The sequence below is a fragment of the Convolutriloba macropyga genome, chromosome 6, assembly GCF_964194025.1.
Source record: "Convolutriloba macropyga chromosome 6, txConMacr16.3, whole genome shotgun sequence".
NCBI classification, from domain to species: Eukaryota; Metazoa; Xenacoelomorpha; order Acoela; family Convolutidae; genus Convolutriloba; species Convolutriloba macropyga.
In genome coordinates, this window is record NC_134473.1 from 21606058 (window position 1) to 21617007 (window position 10950).

At 37.1% G+C, this 10950-nt stretch overlaps 1 protein-coding gene across 3 annotated transcripts in view; it reads right to left on the reverse strand.

Annotated features, from left to right (window-relative positions):
• The window catches only part of LOC142340857 (uncharacterized), a 73865-nt gene that overhangs the window by 24206 nt on the left and 38709 nt on the right, over positions 1-10950 (reverse strand). For 2 of the 3 annotated variants that reach the window (XM_075391598.1, XM_075391600.1), the window contains exons 2-4: positions 3319-3453; positions 2606-2741; positions 2247-2384 (exon numbers count right to left, since the gene is read on the reverse strand). In XM_075391598.1, coding sequence (XP_075247713.1) covers positions 2247-2384; positions 2606-2741; positions 3319-3453 — 409 coding nt within the window. The remainder of the gene's footprint in view (positions 1-2246; positions 2385-2605; positions 2742-3318; positions 3454-10950) is intronic. The other variant, XM_075391599.1, reaches the window with a different exon arrangement.

Genomic DNA, 10950 nt, shown 5'->3' on the forward strand with positions numbered 1-10950 from the left:
ACCCACTTTGTCCAGAACCTGGCTCAAACTAGGTCTGAATGTCCGCCCAAAAGATCCATTTTTTCTCTTCGAACGAGTACAAAAATTACCAAAAAAAATAAAAAAAATTGAAAACCAATATATCTTGAGAAACTATCAAAAGTTGTTAATCCAAAAAGATTTATATGCTGAACTTACAGTGCATTGCTTTATAATAAATCAATAGCTTACAGAATAGGCAAAAATATAAGAAGACTAAAATCGCGAAATTAAATGTGGTGCTCCTCAATGTTCGGTTTTGGAACCGCTGTTATTTATCATTTACACAAATGATCTTCACTTGAATTGCCCAGGAGCCAAAACAGTAATGCTTGCTGATGAAGCGGCGCTACTATTTAAGGGTAAAGATCTCTCAATCAGCATTTTTGAATCATCAATTATACAATTAGAAAATTAGCTGTCGCGTAACAAGCTCTTATTAAACATTCTAGAACTTCACTCAAAATTTCTTAACAAGACTTCAAACAAAATAGGTGGTTTTGCAAGAAAACCAAACTCAAAGTATTTAGGTATCAATTTAGATAAAAATGTGATTTTTAAAACAATGTAAGCAATATAAAGGTCAGGATTAGAGGTTTTGCTGGATTTAAAACCAGAATGAGTTACTGCTGTCCAAAGAAAGTTCTGCTTTCGTCTATTAAATTATGTTCCGTCAGCTATTGAATACGGCATATTAGTATATGGTTGCAGCAGTTATAATATCCCAATTCCTATACCAATTTTGCAAAAATAATTAGGTTAACGTTTTTCGAGAACTCTGGCAGTGAAACAAAAGAACTATTTCAAAATAATAAGTTTTTAACTGTGGGTGAACTGTATATTAAAAATCTTCTTTCTCTTGCTATGAAAGCATGCAGTAATCTCAAAAAAACCGAAATTTTGAACATAATGATTAACGATAAAGAAATAACTAGGTACTCGATGAGGAATGGAATATGTTTCTTTTACAGCTCAGTAAAAATGAGAAAATGGACAACTCACCTAAGCTAAGACTGCCCAAAGTACTGAAATATCTTTAACAAAATGATCTTCTACCTACTAACATCAGTAATTTTGCATTACTACAAGTCAAAAATTATTTGCAATAAACAACACCAGTTTTCATCACACAAAATTATCCTTTAGTAAAAGCAGTTTTTGGGTGCTGGTTTTTGCACCTGGGCATTATTTGTAAGGCTCTTAAGAGCCTATATTGTGTCCATTGCCTGATATGTGTCCATTGCCTGACATCAATGACAAAAATAAATCTTATCTTATATTACGAAATCCAGTTAGCATGCGCGAAAATGTTCTGGACTATGTAAACGTTCAAAAAAGGCAGAAAACTGAAACGTGAGCCAAATAAGCAATGATCTAATAGAATTTTTTCAAATATCTTACCAAATTTGTCGCCAAGTTAGTTTGTTTGCATTTAAATCAAACGATTGTAGTGAAATACGAATTGCAACCTTGAAACCTTCAGTAATAGAATTAACTGGAAAAGCAGTTGCGACAGAACTAAATTGCCTAATACGGCAAAGGACAAAAACCATCTCAAAACTTTAACTTCCAAGGTGTTGGTGTGGATGAATAAAAAAGGTAATAATCAATCTGGCGAGCAATCATTTATTGAATTAAGCAAAAATCCGCATCTGACAAAAAGTGAGACTCAAAATTTAGAACCTGGTTTAAAAACGCAAAACATAAAAAACAAAATTTCTTTTTTCTCGCTTCCGCTCTCTCCTCTCTCTCTCTCTCTCTCTCTCTCTCTCTCCCATACACACGCACGCACGCACGCAAGCACGCACGCACGCACGCACGCACGCACCACAAACACACACACGCCTACAACGAGCATCGTTGAAGCTTGATCGATCATTGAAAAACGAACAATCAACATAATCTTTTATCGATTCGTCAGCGCAAACCTCATGATAACTCCTCGCGAGTTTTGAAAAGGTCAACGCCTCAATAATAGCCGTTTGGATAGCTGATAACGAGTATTTAGTAAGTTGGAACACTTCATGTGCGAAGCACAACTGCTTTCTTATTTATTTACTTTTTTTACATTGTTTTTACGAATCTGATTCTTTGATTATCATGCAAAGATGCAAAAACTGCATCCCTGAGCTTAGAAATCCAAGCTCCATTACTGCTTGCGAGATAATTGTGTCAAAAAAGAAGTGAACGGCTAGCTGAGCTTTTGTTCATAGCAGTTTTTCACTTGCCTATAGTCAGTGAGTTTGTCAATGTATTCCTGGGGAGTGAGAAACAGCCTCTCGTATCCATGGACCAAATAGTTATCACACTGGTACTGGCAACATCCACCAAGTCCCACAAAGTTGTTGTGCTCACGGTGCATTGGCCTAAACTAACTGAAAATAATTTAAGTTTTACTTTCAAAACATTTCAATAGAGAAAACCGTTCATAGAGAAAATCGATCAAAATTCATATATATAAGGAAAAATGGTAATTCTCTTTTTATGCAGGTAAAAATTGGACACACGCTTCTTAGTAAAATATATAATGTAACATGATGTATACCATGCATGTTACTTGCTTAAAATATATGATTACGTGATGTACCATGTTGCATCATAGCACTGGCTGTATATGAAAGACTTGAGAGTGCTAATGCGCTGTATGAGAGTTCCATCTCCATCATTCACAAGTTCACTTTGGTCATACTCTAGGGCTAAATCGCTCATCCCGTCTTCATCTTCTGAAAAAGAAGACGTTAGGACCATACAAGATTTTTCAAGGCGCAATCGACCCGCGAAAAAGCGATTTCTTAAAAATATGCGCGTGTTTCTATCCGTTACCCCTTTTTCTAAGAAAAGAACGAAATTTTTTGTACTGCAAACTAGTGAAGCAGAAGAAAGACTGAATGTGCACCTCCAACTAATCAGAGACTGAGAACGCCCTATTCTCTTTTACATAGTGCTTGCACGGTTGACTTCAGTGGCAAAAGATAGTTGCACTATGTGTATATCTTACACTTTGACGACTAGTCAGAGAGAAGTAGGTAAGTCTACATCGCGCGCAAAAGTAATTAGCCCTAACTCTTTATTCTTTAAGGTTGTAAAAGGAGCCCTCAAATGGTCTGCCTGACTGAAATGTTAGTTGTTAAAAATGTTGACCAATTAACCAAAAAACGACATTTTTGTTAATTGAACTAATCTTTATATCTTTATATCTACGCCCGTTTTTACCCAACCAAAAAGTTATCAAGAAAGCTTTGCATGCAAAAATTGGCTTGAGCATCTGAAAAAAATTGATTCGCAAATTAGTGATCCTACCTTGTCCATCAGGCGGCATAATTGGTTGATATGTGTATCCACGTCCAAAGTAATGAGTCTCAAGAGGATCGCGTACCGTTTTTGTCTCATACGCATTCAGGCAGTAATATTTGCTGTATATGGCACAATAGTCACCTAAAATTCAAAGGCCTCAAAACGACATTTAGCTATACTCATTGTGACATCATGATTGTTTATTTTCGACATCAACATAATTTTCATTATTTCAAAGGTTGAGGAGTGGATTTTTTGCGGTGATAGAGTAGTGGATAAAAAAGAAAACGACAGATCTCAAAATTGTTCATTTTTCCTTACCTTCTTGTAATTCCCCGAAAACCTTCTAAACTCGAATATTCGATAAACGTCCCTAATTCCAACTGTTGAGGGACCAAAGTTTTCTGTAGAAAAACTTCAGTACTAAAAACAAAAATGTGTTTTTTTTTAAATTTAGGCAACGCCAATGCTTGCCTTTTATCAAAATTTCCGGTCAACTTACTGCTCAAGGTTTTGACAGCTTATCAAAACAATTTTCAAAAAAATATGAAGATTGAAACTTTATTTATTGCGAAAAACGTATATAATTAAAAGATTTTTAAAGTGCAACCCTTCACAGATATTCAAAAATTATTTTGAATAAACCCTTATTAGCTCCTCCAACTAGGTTTTTATTCTTTACTCATTATCGATCAAAAAATTGCTGCGTGAAATCAATGTAAGGTAAAACTCAACTTTTTTTCTTAGTGGCATAAACTAACAAATTTGCTATTTCTATGTTGCAAATGATTTTAATTTGCAAGTTTAAATTACACTATTTATGTTGAAAATTTAAATATAAATTATACTTCTATTTAACAGCTAAAGCCAGTATTTTTTAATGCCCCCGATGTCGTTTGTTGTGATCAATTTAAATAGATTTCTTTTTCAGAACTTGGATTGCCAATTTTTTTTGCTCAGCGCATGGAGTTTTGGGATAATTTTTACTAAGTGATTAGCGAAAAACGACGGGGTTGGCCTCGTGTTCATCGATGAAGGTTTAGTTGACCTTGTTTTTCAATAAAGTATTTTAAAAGAACTATTGATCAACCATGTTAGCTATTGAAAGACCGTGGAACAACTTATAAAAACACCCCGGACTCGAGTGTCGGATAATTTCAACGATGAAACAGCGCAATTCAAGCGTAAAAACTTAATTCAGTTCCGGAACATTGCATCTCCAGAATATTTTAAGTTTCTTTATGTGCAGTTATTTTTCATTATGATTATATTGAGGTCATGGAGTCAGCCCAGGCTAACCTTATCCTGTACAGTCTGAAAACTACTAGTAATGTCATACTTTTGTAGCTTATAACATGTAATTACTATAGAAGTATACACACTGTTTATATATAAGCTTTATTGTAGGCAGTTACCACAAAGTCCATTTACCTCAGTGGTTACGAATTGTTATCCAAAATAAATGTTACAAATTCTCACGTGGAAGTTCCAATCGCATATAAAGTAAAACCTGCTGGCGGGCGTTAAGCTGAGCATATTTTTTTTTCATACAGTAACTTTTACTCAAAAATCAAGTCTGGCTCGTGTAAATTGGGACATGAACAGCATACTGGCCATCCTAAAAAGACAGAATGTCTCTATACTGATTCAGCACTGATTTACTTTGCCACCAACCTCCGGGACTCTAGATTAAAAATGTTTTCGTCTGAAAATATTGCTAGTTGACTTAAAAAATCCGTTATTGCCCTTATTCGTTGGGATTAGAAAATATTGGTCGACTAATGCAAATAGCGTGGTTGATTTATATTGAATATACAATTTTGCTTATAACATAGTCAAAAATGTTTTTTTTCTATGATTGCGTGGTGTGCAAAGAGTTGTGTGCATAAACTTTTCGGACTTTTTGTGTAGCATAAACAATGTGTAGCACAAATTTCGAAGAGCTTCCCAAGTTAGCAGAAGAAGGGGTAAAAAGATGTCTTGACTGGTGACAATTTGTACACGGACCCAGTCTGATTAACATACACTTGAACAACTTCAGCTTGATGTTCGTTGGCCGGATTATTGTTTATTATGACATGAAGCATAACTGCTCAAAATTTTCAGCATCCATGAACATCATAAAAAGCTCTCGAGAAGCACACAAAGTCATAAAAGATGATTCTCGATAATCACAATCAGTCTGATGAGATTTTATGGAATCTCGGCAAACACAAGGGCGGTCATAAAATTAATTATAAGACTACCATAAAACATTAGGACAATTAAAGATTCTTTTTGACACTTTGAGAGCAGTTGATTTTTTGTGCCACTGAGACCAGATTGATATTTATTGATCTTAATAGTCATCCCGGACCGAACTCCAAGTCTATATCAGTACTAGGCAAGTCTAAATCCAAGTCTTATTTAGGTTTCCAAAGTTGTGGAAACCTGGTTGATAATAGTGGGAATCTGTCACGTAATATGGGTCAAAATGAGGACGAAAATGGGCATACGACAGTTCCAGTGCCGGTGTACAGATTGGCACAAGAGCCAATCCTGCCCTCTGTTTGTTTAGCAATGTATCAGTGTATCCTAGCATACCAGGCATGCCATGGGCATGGGCATGGGCATACCTTTGTATATTTTGGTGGCATATTGGGTGGCATATGGGCATTTCGGAGGTATTATTTCGGTCAAATTACACGGTGCTCAGTACCTAATTTCTCATCAACCAGTGATCCAAATTTAATGTGCCATATATAGTTTTGAAGCTTAGCTAATAACGGTCTCAATGAGCCATGTCCCGTTTAATTTGACCAAAAATTGATGGAGTTATTAAAGATCTGGCGTTGTGACACCCGAAAATCTGAGGTATGCCCGATGGCCCATCGTTAATAACTTTTTATTGAGTGATTCGATCTGGATGTTTTTTTGACATGAGTAAGCCTAATATCTGCCCTAACAAACAATATATGTGCGAGCTTGATTGGTATCAATTTGGTAGAGTTATTAATGATCGAGCTCGAGGTACCTTGTGTGTATGTAGGTCGATTAAGGCGGTGCTCACCACCTAATTTCTCATAAACCAGTGATCCAAATTTAATGTGCCGTATATAGTTTTGAAGCTTAGATAATAACGGTCTCAATGAGCCATGTCCCGTTTAATTTGACCCAAAATTGATGGAGTTATTAAAGATCTGGCGTTGTGACACCCGAAAATCTGAAGTATGCCCGATGGCCCATCGTTAATAACTTTTTATTGAGTGATTCGATCTGGATGATTTTTTGATATGAGTAAGCCTAATATCTGCCCTAACAAACAATATATGTGTGAGCTTGATTGATATCAATTTCGCGGAGATATTAATGATCGAGCGCGAGGTGCTTTGTCTGGATATGGGTCTCCCACGTCAACCCCACCACATCAACCCCCCCACATCAACACCCCAAACATCACACCCCCACACCCAACTCATGTGTGCTAACTAATTTAATAGCTCTCAACTAGTTGCGTACTAATTTCACTTGGGTCAACTTGCCTTCTACTCGCAGGCCGGTCTTTCGCGAGTCAAATATATGGTTATAAAGCTCAATTCAAGGCGGTTCTAATGCGTCATGTCTGGTTCCGATTGGTTTAGTATTTTGGTAAATATTCATGATTTCAGACTCTGTACCCCGAAAAAATTGGTCATGCCGAGTGCTCGTTCGTTAATAACTTTTTGTTGAGTGAATGTTTTTGGCTCAAAATTTGATATGAGTGAGCTCATTATGTGTGCTAACTAAATTAATAGGTCTCAAACCGTTGCGTTTCAATTTCACGAAAAAAAAAGAACGAGCGCAAGGTAACATGGGTCGACTTGGATCAACTTGCCCTCTACTCGCAGGCCGGTTTTTCGCGAACCACTGACTCAAATTAAAAGTCATATATATGGTTACAACGCTCATTTTAAGGCGGTTCTAATGCGCCATGTCTGGTTCCGATTGGTTCAGTATGTTGGTAAATATGCATGATTTCAAACTCTGTACCCCGAAAAAATGGGTCATGCCAAATGCTCGTTCGTTAATAACTTTTTCTTGAGTGAATGTTTTTGGCTCGAAATTTGATATGAGTGAGCTCATTATGTGTGCTAACTAAACTAATAGGTCTCAAACCGTTGCATTCTAATTTCATGATAAAATTTATGAGCGAGCACATGGTAACATGGGTGGACCTGTATTTCGCGAATCACTGATTCTTAATCAATCAGGGGCGTGATCCATCCAATGGATGGAGCTGTGAGCCCCCACTTTGAAAGATACAGCATCGTATGTAAACTTATCGCAAAAATACATGCTCATAGCAGCGCCAAACAAAATCAAGGCACTATAACTCTAATTATAGGTTGTGTTATATAAGTGAATGATCTATTCTGTTTCCCCCCCCCCCAATGTTTATATGACCCCCAGTTACAAATTGAATGTTGTTATATAGCACGTTACTCTGTGAAAGATAGCTCGTGCGCCTGAGGGTCATAAAAGATTTTGCCTACTAAGGCACAAGATACGAGTTGGTAGTGAAAAAAGCACTGCAAGAACTATCAATGTCATTCGGCCGTTTGGAACCGCGGCACCCTCTGAGGCATATGATAGCGTTGCGAGAAAGAGCAAAACTTATTCCCGTGCCTCTGTACGTTATTGCGTCTGAGATTAAAAATAGGAGTCATAATATATATATATATATATATATATATATAATATATATATTTATATATATATATATATATATATATATATATATTTATTTATTTATATATTAGATATTGTTATAAATCATTCAAAAGACATTCAAAGGGAGTATTCGCTTGCGGTTAAATAGAAGGGTCAATGGCTCTTTTATGCAGAGGGACTGATGGTTGTTATTCACAAGTCACACTTTTCTGTTCAAAAGTCGATCTTTTCAAGCTTAAGGGTTTTCTTGGTCTTTTTCGAATTTTTTTAAATCGAAAACTCTTTCATGATGGCTTGAAAATTTATAAAGTCTTGAACGTTTTGTTTTTCTCGATAGGACGCACCTGAAAGCTTTTTGTTTTTACTTCCCAGTGTCTTGAGGAGGATACTTTTTTCTTAGTTTTACAAGAAGAATAGGTTTATCAAACTGACATACAATGCTGCGTGCGCGTTTTATTAGGGTTCTTCAAGTTCTTCAGTAGGCATTATCAGACTTGATTTGTTGGTCTTTGAGAGTCAGGGACCATATCTCAGGGACACAAGAGGATTAAGCCAGAAGGATAAAGATGAGGCTCGTAAAATCGACGAAAGAAACCTCGTCTTTTTGAAAAACAGATGGTGGTTTCTGAAGTTCAAAAACAAGTCGACTCTGGTTGTAAATGCTACCTTCAGTGGAGCCATTGGGCTGAATAACCAACAGCGAGCTGCAGTAAAGGCTGGAGAATATGTAGACGTGAAAGACAAGTCAATAAACCCCAAAACAGGAACGTTTATCTGGACTGCGCTAATTAGTTCTGTTGGACACAAGAAGTTCTGTCTGGACGATGAACAGAGATACCTTGCGTCGACAAGAAACGAATCTCTGGGCAGTTCAGAGTTATCATTTCAACTCAATACTGATCCGGATCTCACGGTTCCTGATACAAGAGTGCTGCCCAATTACAGTGCACCCAAACTTGATGTTAACAAGAAGCTGACATACCAAGGCTCAGTCTATGGCCTGAATGATACAACAATCGCCAGGCCCGAACTTGATCCCCTGGCTGCCTCTAGTTCTATGCCTGAAATACCGAGCGAAGACTTGGATCGCATTTTAGACAACAATTCGCTAGAAATTGACGAGGATGCAGCTTTTAAACCAGAACGTTCCACGAGAGGTTAGAAAGTAGCCACTGTTTGCGCTCTAACATCTTTTTCTCAAAACGTGTTATGTTTAGACAAGCAGTCAGCCCTGTTACAGTTATTTGAAAACCTCAACTCCAGGATGTCACAAGAAGGTCAAGAAGACTAATAATGCTGCTACCGAAGGGTTAGAAGGCAACGAACTTTACCAATTCCTGCTAAAGGCAGTCAAGCATAGTGTCACTGTGCAGTCGGAGTTGCGCGACACAGTGGCCAAACTGAACAACACTGTCAAGGATTTGAAAGGGGCCATCAGCTCCTTGGCAAATCGGAACTATAATGAGATGCAGAGCCATACTAATCAACTTAAAATCATGGTTTGTCTTTTAGTTTTTCTTATGCTTAGGACTTTTTTGAGCACTCTTCAGACTTTATTGAGAACAGAAATTGAGACATTCTTTTTCGGAAAAGTTATTTTGTTTGATTTCTGCTTTCCAGCTGCTAGGTGCAAATGAACAATTTTAATTTTGGCTTCTTCCTTCCTTTTGAAGCTATAGGGGTCTTCTCTTTCTGTTGCTTTGCTGAACTCGGTCATTTTTTCTCTAGAATCAACAAATTGCGAGTTTTGGGTTGTCGCTTCCGCAACCCAAAGAAATAGAACAGGGATCTGAACCCTCATTAATTCTACTAAAATGTCCGGAGCAAGGATACGACTTAGCGAATATATCAAGCAAGTCTGCTGCTTCAATCATGCGCCAAGCAGCCAACAAGATGTAACCAAAGAAGAGCAGATGACATACATGTTGTCACCAAAAATGAAGAGAGCCGGAGCTGTTGCAAGACCAGATTTCAGCCCAGTTCGGAAAAATCAACTGAAAGGTGAACTGTTTGCAGGACTTGAAACTATAATGCTGTATTGTAGATAGGTGATTTGCTCTACTATGTCAATAGTTTTTTAAAGCTGCGATAGCGAGACTTTATTGATCTTCTAGTTTTTTCGTTGCGAAAGTTCTTGTGACGGCCATATGGTGTCACTCATTTGTATTTTGCCTACTGTTCATCCATTCTTTAGATCTATTCTGAATCAGAGCTTGGTGTCAATGTTCACTCTTTTAGGAGCAAAATTTTTTCGTTTGAGTGATAAGGCTTGTCACACGTGTTATATCACACTCTCGATCCACCAGCCATGTTTTAATATGACTAAACTTTGAATATTTTTGCTGTAGAACTCTTCCGACTGAAATACGATGAAAAACTGGCTCGGCATGTACGAACATGCCAAGACGAGTTTCAATAATCGGGACAATGAACTCAAATCGGAAGAGAGAAGGAGCACTGGAATTGTGGAGCCAATTCAAATGCCAGGAATTGAGCCAAACCAAACGTCACGAATGGCGGCCGATAATTTTGTTGACGATGATAATCCCTGATTCCAATCAAAATAGCAAGTTGTGCAGTTTTTGATTTTGGGATTGTTTGCGCTTCGGCTGCTAATCTGTTAAAACTTGGAAATTTAGAAAGCAACAACCACCTCAAGACTGCAGTTGATCGAGTAACGTTGCGTTCACAGCTACTGTTTTAATCATTTTTTGTTTCGGGGCTTACTATAATACCAAGAATTAATACCATTTTGTGATTTGAAAATTTTCCTCACCATTAATTCAGTTTGATGATTGCGTGAATTTTCATTCAAAATTTCTTTCATAAAATATTTTTTTAACTCAAATTTTTTTGACAGCACAGGAAAGTCTTTTGCAGACAGTGGTAGAGGCTGGTGTGGTTCGAATTTGTCATTTCTTTCGTTATTCATACATACACACACACATA